Source organism: Barbus barbus (genome assembly GCF_936440315.1).
Source record: "Barbus barbus genome assembly, chromosome: 45".
NCBI classification, from domain to species: Eukaryota; Metazoa; Chordata; class Actinopteri; order Cypriniformes; family Cyprinidae; genus Barbus; species Barbus barbus.
In genome coordinates, this window is record NC_136723.1 from 6,575,905 (window position 1) to 6,600,327 (window position 24,423).

General features: G+C 38.3%; 2 protein-coding genes across 4 annotated transcripts in view; both read right to left on the reverse strand.

The window, feature by feature from the left end:
- Positions 1-1,224: 1,224 nt before the first annotated feature.
- On the reverse strand, positions 1,225-11,682 carry LOC306863768 (ubiquitin-related modifier 1-like). The gene is made up of 5 exons (XM_079407319.1): positions 11,629-11,682; positions 9,238-9,308; positions 3,284-3,365; positions 2,223-2,271; positions 1,225-1,829 (listed from the first exon to the last, which is right to left on the reverse strand). Exons 1-5 carry the CDS (start codon positions 11,661-11,663, stop codon positions 1,761-1,763), a joined length of 306 nt encoding a protein of 101 aa, XP_079263445.1. The 5' UTR covers positions 11,664-11,682; the 3' UTR covers positions 1,225-1,760.
- A 7,528-nt stretch (positions 11,683-19,210) lies between these two features.
- Positions 19,211-24,423, reverse strand: part of LOC306864220 (SH2 domain-containing protein 3C-like) — a 55,966-nt gene continuing 50,753 nt past the window's right edge. For all 3 annotated transcript variants that reach the window (XM_079408058.1, XM_079408057.1, XM_079408059.1), the window contains 3 exons: positions 23,281-23,392; positions 22,320-22,526; positions 19,211-22,095 (listed from right to left, as the gene is read on the reverse strand). In XM_079408058.1, the coding sequence (XP_079264184.1) occupies positions 21,920-22,095; positions 22,320-22,526; positions 23,281-23,392 (495 nt within the window). In that variant the 3' untranslated portion in view covers positions 19,211-21,919. The remainder of the gene's footprint in view (positions 22,096-22,319; positions 22,527-23,280; positions 23,393-24,423) is intronic.

Here is a 24,423-nt window from a genome sequence, read left to right on the forward strand (position 1 = left end):
TCTTTCAAATGTCCGATAGAAAGATATTTTTATTGCTACGATATTCAACACCTGAACAATAAACACTTCGTTGTGTGTTCTCATATTTTTTTTAAAGACGGCCTACCATGCACTTTTGTCAGATCTGTGTATTTAATTTCGTGCCTATTTATAAACAGGTAGCCTAGTTGATTTAAGGCAAGCTAAAGCATTCAAATTGTTACTTTAGAAATGTTTAAATTGTTTAATATTGTTATAAATTAATAAATAAAAACACATTTACAAAATGTCAAGCCTAGTTTGAGAATTAATAGCTGTATTGTATAAAAAAATGAATTGTAATAACACAGAATGCTAAATCGAGTAGTAGCCTATTCATTCTTTATAAGCCTTGGTGTGCAATTAATAAAGCGAAGTATAAACAGTTCAATTTTGCATCTTTATAATGTTGGCTAAGTTATATAAAATATTCTGAATAATCGTAGCCTATATAGACTCTAAACAAACGAGAAAAAATACCCATTTTTTTAGCTAATGTCGTTGAATTAATTGAATTAGGACAAAACACATTTTATAACAATATTTAATTACATATTTTATCCGTTTATGCTAAAAAAAAAAAATGCCCCCAAAAACAGTTATCTAAAATAATCCTTTAAAATGTTTTAACGTTTTGAAAATTAGGCGGATTACCGAAATAAGCCTAGTTTAAATTTTAGTAGGAAGTGTCTTTTATAAAAGAGAAATTGACTCATGGCCTCCCAACAGGTCACACTCCAGGAGAAGCATGTTTACCCCTGTATTCCCCCCTTCACTCTCTCTACACACACACACACACATTTCTTCTTCAACAGCATCTGTTATTAGTGTTACTATTATCATACGGGTTTCCGTTGCAGATCGAGTCTTCAGCCAAGAGAGCTTTGTGCTCGACCTCCTATAGTTGATTCTAATGAATATTCTGTAGATGAACCCTAGGACAAGGCGCTCTACACAAATCAATCTACAACATAAAAATCATACATTTCCACTAGAGAACTGCCTTTTTTTTTTCTCTGTATGATGTGATGACGCTAAATGTTTCGTCTCAAAACTACAAAATAATATTTAGAGGTATATTTAGGACTATATTGAGGTATACTAGCAGTCTATAAATGAGAGGGAATTTAAAAACCTCTTGTCCTCAAATAAATACTTAAGCTTAGCAGGTTGATATTATGACAAATATAAACATTAATGCATATTGTATTGCAGAGATATCTTTATTTAAATACTAACAAAACTCATTTGGATTTGCATTTTTGCACTACATATAAAACAACATTGTGACAATATTTATTAATTCAGATTAGATGAAATAATTAAAAAAATAGAGATTTACATGGTAAACATACAAGTGATAAGGTATCGAACAGAAAATGAATGAAAATGATAACGGAGCCATTTGACATGGGGCAACCGGTCCACCACGTCTCAGGAGAATCCATCTGGACACTGGCTAGACAGAGTGACCTTCCTAATGAGCCCTTGCTCCCCATCGTAACCCCACCACGCTCCTAAGGTACAGGCGACAGTGAACCGGCCCTCCGCAGCCAGATTCCCGACGATGTTACGTTTTATTAGACTTAAAATCAAAATAAGTCTCTTCACGGGATTGGTCGAGAAGCCCACGGCTGGGATTGAAATCGGCCACCGATGCCGTTGTTGATGGATCATCTGATTTTTGACCTTTTGAAGGGTGAAGGGGCTTCTGTATGGGCGTGGTGTTGATTTAGAGGCAGTTAGCCTCCATGAAGTGTAGAGATAAAGACGACATTATCCTGGTCCTGAAGCTGGTACTCCAGTTCACCCTGTAAGGGAAACGGATGCATACATGAAGAAAATGACAATAACATCTTTGAAAAATGTTTACACTGAAGATACCAAAAAATATATGTAATGTAAAATGTGTAAAACACTAGAAAGAGTCTCCGCTTTAAATCAACACATGATTTGCAGGTTTATGGCCGTCATTGACAGTTGTTGAGACATTGACTTTTTTTCCATTGATTGTGTTTATTTAAATTACATCCTGATGCCAATACATGTTTTCATTAAAGAACAACCCAGCACAACCTTTATGTACATTAGATGAATGAAGAGAAGCTGACACTGGGCCTAAAATGAGCATGTCATTAAAACAGAGACTGGAAGGAGTGATTGAGGAACTGTACACACACACACACACACACACACACTCTTACCATCAGTTCCCAGTCTGCATCGTTGATCAATACGAGAATCCCGGGTCTACTGTGTGTAAAAAAGAAGAGCTCATGTAAGTGATGTGAGCTACACTCAAAACATGACAGTAGAGCAGCTCTCTGATAATATAATGCAGCCTGTTTATACACAATGAAAATCGCCAGTGCTGCGGTTTTCTAAGACCCTTGCATCTGCAGTTCATTAAATGAATGAGCTTCTCTCGTACCAACATGCACGTGTAAGATGAAGCACAATAAAGAACATTCTCTCACAAAGATAAGCACAATTTATAATTACACAATACAGCTTTATATACAACACCATAATATCACTTTGGATTTTCTTTAAGTGTCTAATAATACCTGCCTAATCAGATACTGCAAAAAAATAGATTTTTTTTAGTTGATAATACACATTTTTAATTAAAATGTTTTATATTTTATTTTAGATTTTAAGGTGCTAATGTAGGTGATGGGGTGGCCCATCACAGCTAAACCGTCGACGGTATGGTTTATATGCCACTAAAGCCTACACTGTGTACCAGAGGCTTACTGCAGTTATCCACAGCTGATTTCATTTTCTTCAGTAACCAGTCCATGCTACAGTTACGTCAAGGCAAGAATAAAGGTAATTTATGATGAATCTTTCTAAAAAAAAAAAAATAATAACTGTTGGAAAATGCAAAAGCCTTATTTTGGGGATAACCTGATTGTATCAGAATTATAAAAAATAATCCAACCACTGTTTAATATGAGCTGAGAAAGCAAGACTGTAGAACTATAGTAACCGTACTAATTCTGAGCACACCACATACACGTTTAAACATTTCCTCTATCTTTACTAATGCAATATAATGCAATAATTTTATCACTGGCCAAATATTTACGCGTCGCACCGGGGAGCGTGGGGTGATTCTGCCTCCTTGACCTCACAGCGATTCTGCATCGAACGCATAGCACTGCATTTATTACGAGTGTGTCTACAGTGCGTGTGTATGTTTGCCTGAGCATCATCCTGCATCCGTAACGTATTTACTGTGCGTCTGATGGTGTGTACTTACACAGTGTCGCCCTGCAGAAAGAGCTCTGGGCGCTCCTTCAGCATGTTCCCTCGAATCCACGCAAGCAGCTGCTTCATGTCCCCTGTAAGAGTACCACAGAGGTCAAAGGTCACAGGTCAGAGTTCAGTGAGCCAGCCCCACGGTCGATGTGACGCGACAGAGCTTCGAATGCAAGGTGGGGGGAGGTATATCAAGAATAGACTCGCCCACTGTCATTTTTGAGCACGCCATTGAAAACATAGCAGTGATGCTGTTTAAATTCAGATTCGTAAACGCCATCGACTGTTGCCGTATCAGCCTAAAAGCACCGACCAGGTAAACGTGACTGGAATAGGCATGTTATAAGGATAGCGCCGAAAAGCCGTATATCTATGGAGGTGGGGGGGCGAGGTCGTGGTAATGATTGATGGATATAAACCCAGCAGTCCTATGTGAATTCAAATGAAATCTAGGATGTCTGCACACCCCCATGAAAACAAAATACGCGTAGACAGACGACCATTGTAAACCTATGATATAAAAGTACGCGTGAAACATTACATTACATTAGCCATGCAAATATTATCCAATCAAAGCTACTGGCTGTTATTCCACTAATTGAAGGACATTAAAGTTTGGCCTTCAAGATGTGTGATAGTTCTAGCATGTGATGATGGATAACTGTTTTATATCTGCACATGTGTATAATCAATGAAGTCCAGCTGTCCAACATGGCGGACAAGTCGGTATGTCCAACATTAACATTGTATCATCAGCGTCCATTTCTGGAACATACCAGTTTTCTGCTCAGAGGGGTGGTAGAGACAAAGACGGAGAAAGAGTGAGGAAGAGGGGGTTGAAAAAAGAAAAAGCGAGAGATGGAGATGTTTTCATTTGTTTGAATTTATTGTTTGTGAGTTTGCTGTGGTTGAAATTGTTAAGGCTGAGCATGCAAATTGCGCACTTACCGTATTTTGTATTCTTGAACATCATCTGTAAGAAAGGCTATTTCACTTATTGGAAATGTGACATCAGAGATGGCGCTTTGAAAAACATCAAAAATAGCTACCGCACTGCCCACCCTATCTGAACACATGCATGGACTCACCTGCACAAAAAAAAATCCATATTGCTGCTGATCCCTGTGCATATGTTTAATCCTTGTGTGAATAAACATCCACAACAACATTTATAACTTACCTGAATCGCTGAAATAAATAGGATGAAAATATTACCACAAAACTTTAATGCAATTTCATTTTATATAATCCTAGGATGTATTTGAAGGGGCATTACATGATAGCTGGCAATGTCTGTGTAGGTGTTCTTATGCGTGTCAGCATACATCTCAGCTGTAAATCCCATAAGGGAGGATTTTTTCCATTTGGTAACATTTAACACTGACCACCATCCTCTTGTGCACTGCGTGTGGTGGTAGGTTTTACTGACACCTCAATCTCAATTCGAGCAGCAGGGATAGACATTTAGGTCTCAGGTGGGCAATGGTGACTAGAACCAGAGAACCTGTGAAGGGAAACCCTTGATGAGTGTGAGGAGACATGATGACCAGTAGACGTAGTCGCTTGCAGAGTTGTGCTACAGCTAACTGGCTATGCAAGCGTCTATAATTAGACCAGGACAAATTAGCAAGAGGACGAAAGAAGAGGGCAAGTGGGTGCAGGAGTGCGGATCTATACAATACTCTCGACTGGGCAAGTTTCCACCAGAACTGAAGCTTTCAGAGATGTCAGCACCAATGCATGCAAGTGTGTGCGCTTGGAAGCGTGTGGCGTGCTTCTCAGCTAGAGGCAGGGGTCGAGCAACAGAGGCTGTTTCAGGTTAATTGGATCGCTGTCAGCCTCTTCAGTTGTGTAACGATCGTTGTACCTTGCAGCTCGGCTAGCCCACAATCCTGAACCTATAAAGAAGAGTGATGCTTGCCTCAGTGCAACGCTACCGCAATGAATATTGACTAGCACCAAAAGCAGGGGCAAAAAAACTGACGTGATCACTTTCAGCCAAATCAGTCCTTTGATTGGGATAAGTTGAAAAAAAAATGAAGCGAGAATCTCCTGCTTCGTTTTCTCGTACAAAGGGTGGTTTATGTGACCCGGGGGTAAAGATTGAGGGGTCAACAAAATGCCCCATGTCTCTTTTGCTCTCATTCGAGATGGAATGGAAGACGACAAGAACTGGAGATGTGGTGGTGAGGTAGGAGGAGACAGAGGGAAAATACGAATGGGAGGGTGAGTATGCGTCACCGCAGACAGGTGCATGCTGGGATAAGGAATGCGTGGGAGGGTGGCAGCGTCTGCGTAGCATAGTGGCTGGCTAACTCTCTTCGTTTCCTTTCTCTTTGCATGGCGATCATCATTAATCGCCACTATCTGTGGATGGGAGGGAATGAAGTCATTCATCTTGCTTGGGATATGAGGGTTGATGTTACTATTAGGGTTTCTGTGACAATTATGTGTGTGTGTCCGCGGGGGGGTGGGGGCTCAGCACTACTCATCAATCACTGTGGACCAGTGGACAGAAAATTTAGGCGGGATTAGTGTTGAGCATCAGTGTCAGCCTTAGCAATCATAGCCAGTCATCCATGACGTACTCAAATCATGCCCACAAACATGCGTATGGACTATGGGCTTCAAAAGTGCTCCAAGGTCATCCCCTGAGCCCCTGTGAGGTCTCAGTGGCCACATTCCCTCCTGCCGTCCACTTTTGTGGACAGGTTGTCGTGGATACTCTGGTGCCACGGAGCTTGACCCTTCTCTTGTTTGGCAAGGCCACCAAAGTACACACGTATCCAAATGTTCCCAACCTCAGAGCTGGGACAGGGATGCAAAAAAATACTAACACACTTGGCCAAAAGTTCTATTCCTGTTCAATACACCTCCGACCCAAGTGAAAGACTAAGGCCTATGTGCAGGCAGGTAAAGTGACTGGCTATCAATAAAGAATACTACTACTAGGCTACCACAGAAATCTCAACAAATCCTAATAGTTTCTGAACATCTGTCCCAAACAGATTCTCCAACTAAACAGCTGGATCATCCTTGAGTTACCAAGTTGACCTTGCAGAACTATGTTTAAAGGGATAGTTCACCCAATAATTAAAAATCTGTCATTAATTACTCACCATCATGTCGTACCAAACCCATAAGACCTTTGTTCATCTTTGGAACACAAATTAAGATTTTCGATATATTAGTTTTGAAATCTGAGAGCTTTCTGACACTGCATAGACAGCAATAAGACTGACAGCAATACAACGGACACGTTCAAGGCCCAGAAAGGTAATAAGGACATCGTTAAAATAATCCATTGTAATTTTGTGGTTCAACCGTAATTTTATGGAGCTACGTCATGGTACTCTCGTGAATGCGCGTTGAAGACTGACACAGAAGAGAAGTAATTGTTGAATAAAGTCGTTATTTTTGTTTTCTGTGCTCAAAAAAAAGTATTCTCGTAACCTCAAAAAATTACGGTTGACCCACTGATGTCACATGGACTATTTTAATGATGTCCTTACTACCTTTCTGGGCCTTAAACGTGTCAGTTGCATTGCTGTCTATGCAGAGTCAGAAAGCTCTTGGATTATATAAAAAAAATCTTAATTTCTATTCTGAAGATTAACAAAGTTCTTACAGGTTTGCTTGGGTTAACTATCCCTTTAAGGAAGGGAAAAAAAAGTTTATATAACCTAATAACTAAATTTGTGTGGAAACTGACCCACACGGTAAACTCTAAGAAAAATTATACTGTATCATAACTATTGACACAGGAATTACTCAGCTGAAATTTGTGAATCTCCTCCTTGCTATCTAGATATCGCCATCATCTACTGATCAGAAATGTCATCTACAGTTCTTTCAGGCACTTCTGAGCATGTGCACGGGATATAAGGTCTCGCTTTCCTAATCCATCTTTTGCACTAATGGCTCTCAAATGACTTGCCTTCCAATCCAGCAATGGCAGAGAACGTGTTACCCACTCTGTGCTTAAATACAAGTGCTCCCCCACAACCAAATATCCCACCACCTTCACCCAAATGTCCCACCAGGAAGCTGTAGGAATGCAAGGTGTTTGTAGGAGTGAGGCATTTGAACTGTCAGGCATCCCACAAAATGACTGCACACAAAAAGGACTTAGTGCTTTGTAACAATTGTCACTCCCTCCTTTACTGGCCCTCCATTCTCCATACCTTTCCTGTGACCCCAGCACTAGGCATAAAAGATCCATCAACAGTATCACTGGCTGCATTTACAAGTGAAAGGGGCCCAATAATGGAGCAGTTAGGGGAAGAATGGCTGGGCGCAGGGAGGCTCACAGATGTTGGTGGTTGAGGGGGAGGTGGGATGTATGGAGAAGGGACTCAGCTCCATTGTTGCTGAGGGAGGGAGGGAGGGAGGGAGGGGTGGGTGGAGGGGAAAAAACCCCCACTATTTGTGATGGCAAGCCGGCACTGGTTCTCCATTGGCCCGGCATCAGGCTGAAAGCAGAACTGGCTAGAAGAAAAGGTGTCCAGGGAAGCGTGTGAACCAGGGTCTGAGAGGTCAGGGGAGGAAAGGAGGCGAATGGGAAAAGGGCATCAGACAGAGGGAAGGCAGAAAAAAGATAGATGTGGAGAAAGAGCCACATAATTTGGTATGATTTGTGTGACTCTCTTCTATAGGAGTAGCAGAGAAAAAAGACATCCTTTAGTTCCAGCAGGGCATAAGGCCAATAAGTGAATCTTACTTCCGAATCTCTGGTATCTCTGGAGAGAAAGGCAGAGGATATTTGGAGCTAATAAGTCCTCAGTGCAGGGAATAGTAAAGCACTGGCTTGGTATAGAACTGGCGCTAAACAATTGGCACAACACTAGTGTAATGATACATTGCTGGGGTGTTCTGGGTGGAATCTACAGCATTGCTTGGTGGTTACTTTCCTGTCCTGTCCTCAATAAGTCAAAGGTGTGTTCACATTTGTCATGTTTGGTTCAAATAAAACAAACTCTGGTTGCTCTGTTATTGCGGTTCATTTGAGTAAGGGTGAACGCTGCCATCCGAAACCTGGTGCGAATCAAACAAAAATCATGGGTCTTGGTCCGCTTCCAAATGAACTCTGGTGCGTTTCGAATGAAATATGAATGCAACATGGGCCAAATACTTATAAACGAACCAAAAACAAGGATGTAATGACAAGATGCAACACTACGTGACATGATTTGATGGCGTGGAACAAGCAGTGTATCCAAAACAAAATGAGCAGACGGCAAACGTGGAGCAACGAGGTAAAGTGCCTTTTATGAGCTCTTCGTGAGTTCACAGGTGGTAAAAATAAATTTATATACACACAACAATGAGCGCTTTAAGTCAAACACACCTATTGTTTGGAGTGTTCGGTAAGTTCCATCTTGAAATATACGTCATTCAACACGACCAATCAGGTTGTGGACGTACGAGTCCGACTATGCCTTTAGATTCGCTGTCAAAAATGCCAGTGTGTACACTAACCGGACCAGGAACAAATGTATCGTTTTCTTTTTTGGTCCGGACCAAACAAATCAAGAGAACTAAAGTGTAAACGCACCCTAACACAAACGGTGCACGATACGTTACAGACTTAATGTTAAATGGACAGTTCACCCAAAAAGGAAACTCCATGTAATTTCCAAACATATGACTTTCGTTTTTCTTTGGAACAAAAATTAAGGTATTTTGAAAAAGGTCCCAGTGCTTTTTTCCATTCAATATTTTGGACCCCATTGACAATCATTAAATGGATAAAAACAGCATTCCACAAAATAAAGTCTCTCTCTCTCTTACACACACACACACACACACACACACACACACACACACACACACAACGTTTAGAACATCATTAAAGCATGTAAATGAAGACAGAATTTTCATTTTTGGGTGAATTGTGCTTTTAATACTTAGTTAGGGGTTTGTTGTAACTCCATGAACACAACAGAAGATACTCACAGGGATCTGATTGGCCAGGGAGTGTCACATGATGATTCTTGACCCCATCAAAGAGAAGTTCAGCTCCTCCTCTAAAACAGGAAAAAATACAGTATGCATAATGGTGTTATTGCCTCTTACAGGTAGACCTTCAACAACAAAAAATGTTCAGTGAATGTTCTCCTATTTCTAAAATCATTTAGCAGTATCCTCCATGCAGCTTTAATTTACTTAGCATCTAGTCTGACAAAACACCCCAGAAAACACTGTTTCTTGTCCTTAATATTTTGACATTTGATGTCAAAGAGATTTAAAACAGTTGATTTTATGATTTTAAGCAAAAAAGAATAACACTCTTAAGAGAGCACCAGGCTGTATGCATGACATCAACACTGCACTTTTTTCTTCTTCAAAAATAAATAAATATAATTTTAACATTAACTTGCATTATAACTTACATAAACACATAAAAGGTGTGAGAACCAACATATTTATCACACAAGACAAAATCACAGTATAGATTCAAGCAGTATTTAATAAATGCAACTCAGTAAGTGACAGAGATCTGTGTACGAACCAGAGAAGGTGCATGTCAGTGGGAAAAAAAACAAAAAACAGATAGGGACATGAAGTCAGAGTAGGACTCATGTAGCAGGTGCAGGCCCAATAAAGAGAGCTCACATCTCCTGGAGAATGCCCAGTTGTCCTCCAGATCGCCAGGGCTGGCGAGATGCCCGTACTCTAGCGGTACAGAGAGAAGCCAGCCTGTGTGCCAGCCTCAGAAAGGCCAATCACAAACACCACCTCTGTCCATACACAGTCACATAGGACTCTGTTGCGACTTGAAAGCAGTGAGGACTTTGACCAAAAGCCAAATGCTAAATTTTTCTGCACCCAGTGAATTCTGGCCAAGATTTGTTTTGAGAAGCTCAGTCTTTCTGTCACTCTGATGCCATCTACATTCTCTGCCGCTTTATGCCTGTTTCTAAAGAGCATATCGCCATACTACACTTATTATTTCTGTAATATACAATAAGTGTACTGTGCACAGAATGCAACTTTTCTGTATGCATGGTATACTCTGATGGCCTAGTGCGTTTGTCAATGTGCGGTATACAACAGAGGGTACTATGTTGGATACCGTATACTGTATTTCACAATACAATGCGCTCAACACATGTTTTTGACTCATTATGGGATTATGCAGCTGCACGTCTTAACATTTTAACACAAAATTGGATGTAAAATAAAAAAAGCCAAGATCATTTATAAGAATATAACTGAATAGAATTAGCTGAACTGCACAATGAAATGATGTTGTGTGACAATCGCGTACTATTGTTTGAAATGTATATTGTTGGATAATCTGTACTGTAATTCTGGCAGTACTGGAAAGTATGTATTCTGTTCCAAACACAGCCTGTATATTTCTCCTCAGAAATTCAGAAAATTGTCTAGAGGTTGTGTTGTGATTAAACATTGAGTTGTGATGCTTATATGATTCGAATCCAGCTGGCAAACTTTCCAAATTCCATTCTCCCTCTTTTCCAGAGGTTGGCCAGGAAATTATTTGATGTGTTTAATTAGCATTACTTTGCTTAAACCCCTACAAAGTTTATGTATTTTATTTGAATTATTTCTTGTTTTGTTTCTCTGTTATAGTATGTATTATTATTAAGAAGTATATCTCAGTCTGTAAGGACTTACAGTTGTGCTTAAGTTAGCCTAAAATGTTCTGTTAATGTTGAAATGCAATAAATAAATTAAATATCCTTCTTTCCACATCATTTCCCATCCCCTCTCTACTATGTTCAATAAAAAAGGGTGAAAAAACCCATAAGACATTAGTATACATTTCCTCATAAACTGAAATGTCAAAACATTCGGTTAGCAGCTATAATCCACCACCACTAATTGAAAAACAATGATTTGATTATAATAAATTATGCTTGTATTATTCTGATATACAGTATAATTGAAATATCGTCTCATTGATGTAACCATTGTTCCTGTTTATAAGCATCAGGAAACCTCATTTTTATTAAGACTAAAGCTTCGATTATTAATTTGTTCAGTTTATGTGAGTGAAGCAGTTTATTATTTTAGTCCATTTCAAGCGCACGCGACATCTGTTTGATTGACAGCTCTGACTACACGTGAACGCGCGCTGCTTCAAGATGACATCTAACATGTATTTCGTTTTTATTAGGTTACTTTTTTTCATTTAAACCCGGTTTTCTTGTCGCCACTGCCGTTTAACCGCTGAAAAGTTACAGTCTTTATCAACCCAGTCCCTTTGATAAAGCTTCAGTCGAGTTGGTTTGAAGACTTTTCATTCATTACGTATATTAATGTAACCACTGGAACACAAGGCAAAGGCGATAAATCACAAACAAAGCGATGAATACAAACCCAAACTCCAGGTGCAGACCTACGGGCGCTGCCATGTTGCTGTAAAACCCGGAAATAATCTCACATCTTCACCGGAAATGACATCTTCCTCTGAGGAGCCCATTTGCTGCAGAGGGCGTTTCTGCGTGTTGACTCAGAAACAAGCTTTGGTGGTTCTTTGGATATTTGCTCCATTATACATTATAAAGAACTAAAAGATGTTTTGACTGAAAGGTTACCCTCTAAGAATAATCTAAAATATTTGTATTAATTTATAATTTATATTAAATTGCAGATAAATTACGAAACATTTTTTGTGCTACAACTAAGAACTATTCAATTCTATTATATTGATATATATATATATATATATATATATATATATATATATATAGATATAGCCTATGTATAATAACAAATTATGAGTTCATAATTGAACCACACTGACATAAATTTGAACAAAGTTAATAAGCTTTTTTCACGATTGTTTTACGGTTTAAATTCTGCTCAAAAGTCTCTTTAATGGCAGGCTCCAAGGAGATATAGTGTAACAACGCCTTCAAGTCCAGCTATTATATTGCTGATTATAATGATTATTTTTAATGTGATTTTAAATGTTCCCATAATGTCTAAAATGTCCGTCTGTCTCGTCAGGAAAGGCGCAGTGCTTGTCATGTATGCTGGAGTGATGTGGTGGTCCCCCACCCCCTCGGCCTGTCCCAACTAGGAGCAGATTGAATTGCAAATCTCCTGCCTTCTGTTGGCGTCCGAGGCTGAACTGGCCCTTTGCAGCCGGCCATTCATGTGGTAATGTGAAGTCTGAGGGGCAAGGGGGGCCCTGGGGCCACAGAGAGTCACATGAGGGGACACTCCGGACTGACTTCCAAAAATACCATTATCACTATGAATTTGGACTATCACACTGGTATGTGCACACTAAAACTACATTTATTGTTTTTAACATATAGCCATGATTAAGCAAACGGATGGGATGTGTACTTATCTTGGCTTCTGTTGTGTTTTCTTTAAAAGCACAGTTGATAACTTTGCAGGTTGTACACGACTGACAGTAATATGAGTTCAGTGGTGTGTATGTGTGTGTGTGAATATGTGTGTGTGTGTGGTGGATGCGGCATGAGCTCTAGATTTAGATGACAAAGTGTTAAAGCACCAATTCATGTAATCCAGTCACTTTACATATACTTAGCTGTTCAGGACATGACAGGCTGTTCCTGTGCTGTCACCAGCGCATCCGCCTGTAAATAAATCAGCTTCCAAAGAAAGAGTGAAATTAGTGCTAACATACACAATGACACCAAATTTTATATGTAGCCTAACTAAAATAAGCCGGAAAAAATGAGTTGCTTATTTTTTAAAAGTGAATGTTACAGCTTTTCCCCAGGCATTTTCAGAGCAGTAATACCAACCCCAGAACCCTGTTGTGTTGAAAAGTACTTCACCCACAAATAGCCCACAGGCACACAAAAGCATTTTCATATGATTGAAAAACAAATAGAAAGTCACAGACTATAATACTGCAGTAGAATGACAGGTTCACCTTGAACTTCCATTTGTTCTTTTGTTTTAAATGTTCAAAATATTCTAGTTGCTGTGTGTGTGTGTGTATATTTTTAAAGTTAATATTATATAATATATATAAATATATACGCACACGTACGTGTGTGCGTGCGCATGTATGTATGTATATACACTCACCGGCCACTTTATTAGGTACACCTGTTCAACTGCTTGGTAACACAAATTGCTAATCAGCCAATCACATGGCAACAACTCAATGCATTTAGGCATCTAGATGTGGTGAAGACGACTTGCTGAAGTTCAAACCGAGCATCAGAAAGGGGAAGAAAGGGGATTTAAGTGACTTTGAACGTGGGATGGTTGTTGGTGCCAGACGGGCTGGTCTGAGTATTTCAAAAACTGCTGATCTACTGGGATTTTCACGCACAACCATCTCTAGGGTTTACAGAGAATGGTTTGAAAAAGAGAAAATATCCAGTGAGCGGCAGTTGTGTGGACGAAATGCCTTGTTGATGTCGGAGGTCAGAGGAGAATGGGCAGACTGGTTAGAGATGATAGAAAGGCAACAGTAACTCAAATAACCACTCATTACAACCAAGGTATGCAGAATACCATCTCTGAACGCACAACACGTCGAACCCTGAAGCAGATGGGCTACAGCAGCAGAAGACCACACCGGGTGCCGCTCCTGTCGGCTAAGAACAGGAAACGGAGGCTACAATTGGACAATAGAAGATTGGAAAAACGTTGCCTGGTCTGATGAGTCTCGATTTCTGCTGCTACATTCAGATGGTATGGTCAGAATTTGGCGTAAAGAACATGAAAGCATGGATCTATTCTGCCTTGTCTCAACGGTTCAGGCTGGTGGTGGTGGTGTAATGGTGTGGGGGATATTTTCTTGGCACACTTTGGGCCCCTTAGTACCAATTGAGCATCGTTTAAACGCCACAGCCTACCTGAGTATTGTTGCTGACCATGTCCATCCCTTTATGACTACAGTGTACCCATCTTCTGATGGTACTTCCAGCAGGATAATGCACCATGTCACAAAGCTCAAATCATCTCAGACTGGTTTCTTGAACATGACATGAGTTGACTTTACTCAAATGGCCTCCACAGTCACCAGATCTCAATCCAATAGAGCACCTTTGGGATGTGGTGGAACGGGAGATTTGCATCATGGATGTGCAGCCGACAAATCTGCAGCAACTGCGGGATGCTATCATATCAATATGGACCAAAATCTCTGAGGAATATTTCTAACACCTTGTTGAATCTATGCCACGAAGAATTAAGGCAGTTCTGAAGGCAAAAGTGGGTTCAACCCGGTACTAGCAAGGTGTACCTAATAAAGTGGCCAGTGACTGTGTGTGTGTGTGTGTGTGTGTGTGTGTGTGTGTGTATATATATATATATCTCGTCGTTTTATTTAGTGAAATATATACCATATACAACAATATTCCCTGATATGTATTTGTATTAATATTTAATTAAAAAATACATTAAAAATATCAAACTCAATATTCCCAGGTGAAGGAGATCAATATTTGTCAGTTACCAAAATAAATGATACTTTTAAGCACCAGTTTCAGTCATGTGCACATGAAATCTAATAAGAAATCTTATTTTAAAAAAAACCACCAAACTAATTTTCTTTTAATATATTATATAACATTTCATTTTCTAGCTTTGATACTTTTTAAAATAAAATGGGTATTTGTATTGGTATTTAAAAAAGAAAATGCATTCAAAATATTCAACTCAACGTTCCCAACCAAGTAAGGGCGATCGACTTTTCTCAGTTACCATAATAAATTATACATTTTAGCACCAGTTTCAGTCATGTGCACTTGAAATCTAATAAGAAATATTATTAATGTTTACAAAAACATATACAAATGTGCTCTTATTATATCATATTCCATATAAGATAAGGTACTGTTCTTTTCAGAGTAGATTGTGTATGTGTGCTACTGTGTGACTCGTCGTTTGAGTTAGTCGACCACAGTGGCCTTCAGTAAAAGATTTTAATCTGCATTTCCCCAATATTTTGAGCACAGTGGCGTGTGACGGGCAGCTCGGCCGGGTCTTTGTGTGCTGAGTGGGCATTCAGAGCCTGATGTCCCTGTGTCTCTGTCAGTGTGCCCACTTTGCCAGCAGTGCCTGGTGGACCTTTCTCTGACTGACACAGCTGTGCAGGGGACATCACACACACACAAACGTTTGCGCATAAACACACACTGAGAGATTGCATCATGGCTTCGCTGCAGCCCTCCTCCATAGCCACCATCTTGTCTTGGTGAAGTCACTTTAGCCTGACGCACTCACAACTCAAAGCCAGCACGCATGCTCTGTGTCGCAGTGCATTCACAACTGCACCCTCACACACACAGACAAAGCAAAGTGTGTATTTCATCTTTATACTTTGATGAAGTTTGATATGCAAGTTTTATTAATGTAAACTGCATTTAAAGGGTCAGATTTGATTTGCCCAGTTCTGCAAGACTAGCAAAATTAAAGAAATTCCACAAGAAAACCAACCTTGAATAGATTGTTTAGTAACAATTATACTAGTGTCTACAACAAACATATTAAAATGTGTGGTATTGAGTAGGGTCAAGTGCAGTGAGTTGATGCAGTGAATGCTGATCTCACTGGAGCTCTAGTTCGACGCTGCTGCCACCTTGTGCTTATATTATAGAGTTACACTGTTTAAATTCTGTTTGTGGTCCTAAACCAGGAAGTGTACAACCCTAATTTACAGTATATTAATATTGTTTATTGATATATGTATATGTATGTGTGACCCTTGCCCAATTTTTCGAAATTGAGATTTATACATCATCTGAAAGCTGAATAAATAATTGTTAGGATAGGACAATATTTGGTCGATATACAGCTATTTGAAAATCTGGAATCTGAGGGTGCAAAAAAAATCTATTGAGAAAATTACCTTTAAAGTTGTCCAAATGAAGTTCTTAGCAATGCATATTACTAATCAAAAATTAAGTTTTGATATATTTACGGTAGGAAATTTACAAAATATCTTCATGGAATATGATCTTATGATATCCTAATTTTTGGCATAAAAGAAAATGTAATAATTTTGACCCATACAATGTTTTTTTGGTTATTGCTACAAATATTCCCCGGCGACTTAAGACTGCTTTTGTGGTCCAGGGTCATATATATAATATATATATATATATATATATTTCAGATATAACTCAAACTATAGATGGAAATGGGGCGTCCATGGTCACTAATGGAGCTTGGTGGTCATCTAGTGGAAGAGTTTGTTATTGCGCCCGAACAAAATCATACTGAAAGCCAATTTTTTGAGATATCAACCTCAAATTTGGAACTTGTTCAGTGGCCGTATGTATAAAGCCGCTCCGAGTAAAATTGTAGTCCTAAGTGTGTAAAAATTCTAAGATTTATGTAATTTTATTCTCATTCCTGGACTTAAGAATAAGAGTGATTCATAAAGGTTCCGAAGTGTTAAGACTAAGTCTCAGCTCCTAAATTATTTAAGAGAGCTGAAGAGGTCTCCTAATCTGGTTAGGAGTAACAAGATGGCAGCAAAGAGGAGGAGATACTTTCCAGCGAGGATATGACATGTTGGAGTTATATGATGGTATGGAGTTGATAAAACGATACAAACTTGATTGTCAAGATCAAAGTTTTTTTGTTTTTTTTGTAACTGACAAAGTCAGAAATGTAATAACCTATTCCACTCAACAAGTCAATGCTCTAACTGCAGAAATGAAAGTAGTAATTAAATTTTTTTTGGCTGGAAAATTGGAAAAATGCAGCAGTGGATGACACTGTAAGCAGGGTCTTACATATTGTGGCACTATCCCCACCAAACACAACAGTGGCCAAAAGTGAGGTGTGGATTTTTTTTTTTTTTTATGACCCCACATTTCACTTAAACCATTAAAATACAGACAAAAAAAAAAAAACACTGACCAGTGTTGCCAACTGCTTTCAATTGAAAGTAGCTAAAACTGGTCACTGATCCACAGTATATTTATATTCAGATCAGTGAACTTGCCTTTATGTCGTCATGGGAGAGTCTCGGAATGTAGATAAGGTTTGTCCAAGAAATTGATTTTGTTGTTAGGCTTTTGAAAAAAGTCTCTAAAGGGGCGAGGAAGTCACATGTGTTGCATGTGTTTATAATTTCTTTGTATGACAGCATGGTCAAAAATTATGACCGCACAATTTGGCATGTTTCATGGCATTATTATCACAAATAAACAACTGACTGTAAGCAACCATGCAATATGCTTACAAAATCTTGCACATTTTTATTTTTGTATTTTTTTTAAGGGTGAAAATGTCAAATTTCCTAGGCTTAGTATGGCAGTTTATTCACTTTCCAACTGACCGCCAAACCATATTGCAAAAACAAGCCACTTGTATGAGGATTGTGGGCTTTCCTGGAGTTGTTGGAGCCATTGATGGAACTCATGTCCATTGCTCCAACTGTAAACGAGGAGACATACCAATAGAAAACAAAGCATCAGTAATAATTTGTGATAATTTAGCACAATGCAAAGCATTTAAAAAAATACATTTACAATATTAAAATATTTCAGTGTCTTAATTAAATGATTTTATTGTAGTTACATTAAATGATTGGTGTTGTGCTGCTGTGACTTCACATGAGCAGGCTCACTGTTGGCTGATTAAGAGGTCGAGGTCAGCCAATTTGTGTTGACATCATTGTAGTCCTTAGTTCACAACACTTAAGAATCAGTCTTAGACTTTACTGAAAGTTGCTTTTAGCTTCTTTATAAAAGTCTCCTACTCTTGGTCAAGTCCTACTTTTTACTAAGAATTTTTTGACACTTAATTCAAAGCTATTCTTAAAAGCTTTTCTGAGAAGTTTAATACATACGGGCCCAGGACCCGTATTCACAAAACATCTTAAGGCTAACAATAGCTCATAACTCGCTGGTTTAGGAGAAAATCGTAAAAATAATGGTTGTGTCAGTATTTTTAATTTTAATTCAGTTTAATTTTAAAACACAGCCACCACAAAATCAGACTTTCACACCTCTTTTTTTTACTTTGAGATCGTTCTGATTGTTGATTAATTTCCAGAACTGGAATACATTTTTATCACTTGCCATGGTGTCAACTCTCAGACACGTTGTAGCCTAAAGCTTTTTAGCGACAAAAGCGAAAACGTGAATTGATGCAATTGGCAGATGTGCTGCGCTGCAAATTCAAACGAGAACCAATCAAAAGCATCAGAATAGCATCGCTTTTCTAAACAGCCTTTAAATGGCAGGAGGCATCGTCCACATCAAAAACAGGCAAAGCAACAATATAATATTATTCAACATATCCTAGCTTTTTGTAGAAAATATTCAGATGTAGCCCACTTTGTAATCATAAACATTTTCACAAGTAAATGTAATTTAATTACACATTTTTTCTCAGTAATTGTAATGGATTACAGTTACATTTATCTTGTAAGTAAATTATGTAACACCGTTACACGTAACTGGTTACTCTCCAACTCTGGTAAAATATAATTTTTATGTAAAATATTAATATTTACAGTTTTGCATTTCATGTTTCCATAAACTTCCATAATTTTTTTGTGATCTGTAATAACCTCAAAAATGTCTTCTCCTCCGCGTCAGTCATGGAGAGGAATGCACATGCATGCATGCATCGTTATACTCTCTTGAACAAGCGCCAGAGACTGACACGGAAGAGAAGACATAGTTAAATAAAGTCATTCATTTTGGTTTCTTTCCACACAAGAAGTATTCTGATAGCTTCATAACATTACGGTTGAACCACTGATATCACATGGACTATTTTAACTATGTCCGCACTACCTTTCTGGGCCTTGAACGTCTCCGTTACGTTGCTGTCTATGGAGAGTCAGAAAGCTCTCAGATTTCATCAAAAATATCTTAATTTGTGTTTTGAAGATGAGCAAAGGCCTTACGGGTTTGGAACGACATGAGGGTAAGGAATTAATGACAGAATTTACATTTTTTGGGTGAACTACCTCTTTAAATAATATTTAGAGCAAAAACACAAGCTTACTGTATTTTATTTTCTGAAAAAAGAGTGCAAAACATATGACATACCAGTATGTACAGCACATAATAAAAGGATGCAATCACGTGACTTCGTCCACCTCGTCTATCATCGACCGTTTAGGGGTAACTATTTACAAAACGAAGTAGTCACACATTTACCTTTACAGTAGAGAAATCAAACACAAGTTACAGTCCTAGACCAGCAGACCTTATTAAAAAAAGTTTCAAAAGGTTCAAAACTTACTTCCATTTATTATTTTTTAGCTTACTAAACAGAGCCCTCTGCTGGCTAAAAGTGAAATTGCATATGATCCACTTTTCATCCCATAATGCTCCCCCTATCTGTTCAGATGTGCCTTTATTAAGATACCTGAAAAAACACCTTCAGAAAATTCCCTGGAAATATGCATCGATAGACTGGGTGTGAAATATAGCAGCCTGTATATGATACACAATAGATTGCGTTAGAACCAGATACCTACAACTTTTCTCTTTATAGTACCCAGAAATAAGGGTAGAACATTTAAACAGTTGATAGAGGTATATGTATGTGACTTTGGGTTTTGTTTGGCTAAATCTACCAGAATATGAAAACAGTATTGGACTATTTGAATTTAATGAGCATGTTGCTATTATTAGCAGAACACTTTCAAACTTTTTCCGATGTTTTTCTGTGAAAATATGAATGGCACTCATACAAAAGTCGCTGCCAAGATGTCAAAGTGTTGCTTTGCAGCTACTAGGGTGTTGCTATAGTGTTTTGGGTGGTTGATAGAAGGCTACTTACTGGCCTAAATCAAAAGTCCACATCCCTCATTCAACTCTATGGGATTTTTAGATCTTTTATTACCCACCAAAGTGAAAACTGTATGTATGATAACCTAGAGAAGTAGCCCACCCTTCCTTAACAGATTTTTATTGAATGAGGTATAATTCATATCTGTTGGATGATTTATGCATCAAAATGGGGAGTTTTAGTAAAACTCGTAATCTTAAATATGATCAATATGCATTAGCATAAACCACTAACACAATGATCCTCTATATATTAGTTTGTAACTTATTGCCATAACATTACTTTGAATGTTTGAAAGAATAATCAAATGTCTTGCAGTAGATGATCTGGACATGGACTTGATCTGTAAAGTTTGGCTATATGGGTCTCTTAAATGATTTAACTGACATTCATTGTAATCCAGTCTCATTGAGAATATACATTATGTATTAGCTAAACCTCATTGCCATGGCTATACTGACAAGCACGGTCTGTCATGAAAGATTCTAAAGCGGTCATATCATGATTGTTGCTATTTTAATTTTCCAAAGTCCAAACGATCATAATTTAGTTTTTTCATGTCAGTTTCCACCCTCTTTCTGATGTTGGAATTAAACAGGCTGTTTTTGTGCTGCTGTGCCTTTAAGACTTTATGCAAATGCCCTTCTTAGCATGTGAATTGAGAAAAACATGAGCTGTGGGGTTGCTAATATAGTTTGCGCTGCCCCATGTAATTGATCATAAAACAATATGCGCTGTAAATGAACTTGTTTCCAAGATTGGGATCCTTTCGAAGGATCTGCAGAGCTGTAGGTGCTACACACAGCCAAAAACAGTACAATATGTGGTGGATTTCACCACTTTCACAATTGTACTCTTATTATTAAATCTTCTGGGTTTTAGGAGAATGACTACACACCCAGTATGTGATGTTGATGTGTGAAATGAGTGGTCATATGTTAATGAACTGGGTTGCCAAGTTTCAATAAATGCATTTTTTTGCACTGGATTTTTAAATCCTGATAGTTATATATTGAATTCTGTAATTACAAATAAGGAAAGTCTCATTCCTAATGATATGACCCATTCAGACAAAAATAAAAAACCCAGAATGACAGAAAGAGAGGAAAGAAAACAGCATGTCTTCTATCTTACACTTCTTCTCTAACAAACAGAGACACCAAAGCGCTCTGAGAAGCAATGCTGTCAGACCTGGAGAGAGTGTGAATGTGAGCATCTGTTACACACTCATTAAAAATGAAGGCCCAATTCCTCACAGTAACTGTCAACTCCTATCTTCTATCGATAAAGCCATGACAATACCGAAAAAACAACAACACAGAAGTGAACGTAAAATTGAGCATAAAAATAAGACTCTTTATCCAGCAGACATCTGTTTGAATTCATGGTTTGGCAACTTACATTCAGACATTTGAAAAGTGAGTGTGTGTTCAGTCTATTCCAGCAATAAATCGTGACTATGTAACGTCAATGCAGTCTCATCTCCAGTACAGAGACGCGTCACCTCTGCAAGACATCTTTGCTTTTTAGTCAACATAAAAGCTGACGGAAACTAAATTATGGATTCACATAAAACAGGATTCAGACCCATTAGGGTTAAAGTCAACTTGCACTTAATCACATTCTCTCTTTTTGAAAAGGAAGTGTCCTTGGTCACCACTGAAAAAGGGATTTTGGCTTTAAATTTTTATTTCATTCCATTGCTGCAGTTCACAACTGTGTTCTTTAGGGGGTGCTATCATGCTCGCATATAGCCTGTCCCCTTTTGTGCCTTGTTTTGCGGAGTGAGTCCCTCAATGTCATGTTCTCCATTTCCGCCGAGCGGCTCCCCCCCAAAACATGGTCCGGTCCATGAGTAGGAGTGACAGGAAGGTCAGGGATCATATCATTTGTGGGTGCGGGGGTGCTATAATTCACTGTGTCGTACAGGAGGTTCTAGCTTGTGGGACAGAGCGGTGAGGACCTTGTCAAATTTCTCATAGCGCTCGGCCTGGCTTCCTTCAGAGCCACGACTGCCCCATAAAAGCCTCATCTGAAACTCTGTACAGAAGATTTCCAGAACCTCCTTCCGCTCCTGGAAATCTGTGTGGAGACAGATTGTGAACACCACATAAAGTATGTGAAAATAGGACTAGTGCACTGCAAATTAAAGTATGTGCCAGAATGTTGTATTGTATATATCTTCAAAGTGTACATCCATGCATGCTTTTTAGGCTAATATTAGTAAATTATTATTATTTAAGTTCAGTTTAATAATTGTGTCTAATAATAAATACTTGGATTTTCTATTTTTGTTCATAGTTTACCCTGTAGTTTGCTCTCAGCGTTGGTGCGATACAGTCCTCCATGGTGAGCGATGGTTCGTGCTGCTTCCAGGTGACTCATGACCACATCCACTCCAGACTCCACGCTCTCCCAGGACTCCAGCGCCTCCCCGGCCGCCACACCGCGCTCCAGCAGCGACAACACCGGCACCACGTGAGGGAAAGAGGTGTTCGAGAGGACACAGGTCTCTGAAAGATTAATACACAGTTATAAATATACAAATACATGCATACATGCATACCTCCTTACCTGCATACATGCATAAATAAATCTAGTGTGTGTGTGTGTGTGTGTGTGTGTGTGCCAATTACTTATCAAAGATTGATAAGTAAAATTAAAATATGATAAAAATTAAATAATAAATGAGTGGAATCTAAATATATTCTGATCTTTTATTAGATTCATTATATTTCTTTTATTATCAATTATATTTCTTTTATAAAATATTATCAGAGGGTATTTCAAATAAATAATTTACTTGAACATGAACCCAAATACAGTAACGTTAATAAATAAAACAATAAATCTTGTAAATTACATCAATGTAAATGCAGTAGTTTGTGCACACTGGGAATCATATTTTCTCAAATAAAGACCAGGTAACACTAATTTACAAACAGAACTATGACATATGATATGAATATGACATATAAAGCAACATAGTTTAAAATCATGAATTTAAAGATTGCCCTTGCATCTGAACTCAGGTGCTGCTGTTCTTATTACTATCAAAATAAAAGTCCTGTCACTGACACTTATCATCAAAAAAAAATTAAATAAAATTACCGATCAATACAGAAAAGTAAAAAAAAATTAAATATTGGCCTTTGGAGATATATCGATCAACCACTATCAGGAAAAACACTATGTTGACACTGTAATTCTTTACCAATTGCTTAGGAGTTGCTAATGTCACTAATAATTTAAAGCACTCTGTCCTACCTTTCCCATCATTCATGGCCTTCAGGAATGGCTTGAGCTTCTTCTCATAGAGGATTGCACCTTCTGTGTGTCTCTGTCGCAGTGTGATCCACGTCTGCTCCAGCCGTGAGATCTACAGCAAACATCACAGAATATATAGAAATATATAACTGTAATATATCCTGAATTACTTCGTAGCTGGAAATAACTGCAACCTTACAACATTCATCACAAGTTGCAAATGACGAATAATGCATCTAAACAGTACTTACACTTAAATTTAGTTTTAGTTAGCGTTGTTTAAAGTGATAGTTCGCCCAAAAATGAAAATTGACCCATGATTTCCTCACCCTTAAGCCATCCTAGGTGTACAGTATATGTGACCCTGGACCACAAAACCAGTCTAAAGTGTAAATTTTTCAAAATTGAATAAATAAGCTTTCCATTGATGTATGTTTGTTATGATAGGACAATATTTGGCCGAGATACAGCTATTTGAAAATCTGGAATTTGAGGGTGCAAAAAAAATCTAAATATTGAGAAAATCACCTTTAAAGTTGTCCAAATGAAGTTCTTAGCAATGCATATTGCTAATCAAAAATCAAGTTTTGATATTTACGGTAAGACATTTACAAAATATCTTCATGGAACATAATTATCCTAATGATTTTTGGCATAAAAGAAAAATCGATAACTTTGACCAATAGGCCTTTATCACACTTCTGCGTTCGAAAAGCGGAAGATTCAAATAGTAGCATAAAAGAACTTCCGCTGCAGCCTCTATCAACGGCTGTGCCCATATCACGGCATTGTTGTGGATAATTTATGTAGAATTCAGCACATATACGTCTTCTAAAGACACCAATCTCAGTTTACAACAATTCAGTATTATGAAACGAAGGTCACTGTTCAACTAAACTAAATTAGTTTAATTTCCTTCACAAAACTGGCATCTGTTGACAAAGCAGGAGGAAATTCCTTTACGCTACTAATCGGAGTCGGATGTGACGACACGCGGACTGTGATAAAGGCCTATACAATGTATTTTTGGCTATTGCTACAAATATACCCCAGCGATTTAAGACTGGTTTTGTGCTCCAGGGTCACATATGACTTTCTTCTTTAAGGCGAATACAGTTGGAGTTTTATAAAAAAAATGTCCCG

Bases quoted from the DNA above. Each gene is read 5' to 3' on its own strand.
- LOC306863768 (XM_079407319.1), bottom strand. From the start codon at position 11,663: ATGGCAGCGCCCGTAGGTCTGCACCTGGAGTTTGG. The intron at 2,272-3,283 runs GTAAGTACACAC...TTTTACACACAG, and splicing joins TTTCTGCAGGGCGACACTGT to TAGACCCGGGATTCTCGTAT. The intron at 1,830-2,222 runs GTAAGAGTGTGT...TTTCCCTTACAG, and splicing joins ATGCAGACTGGGAACTGATG to GGTGAACTGGAGTACCAGCT.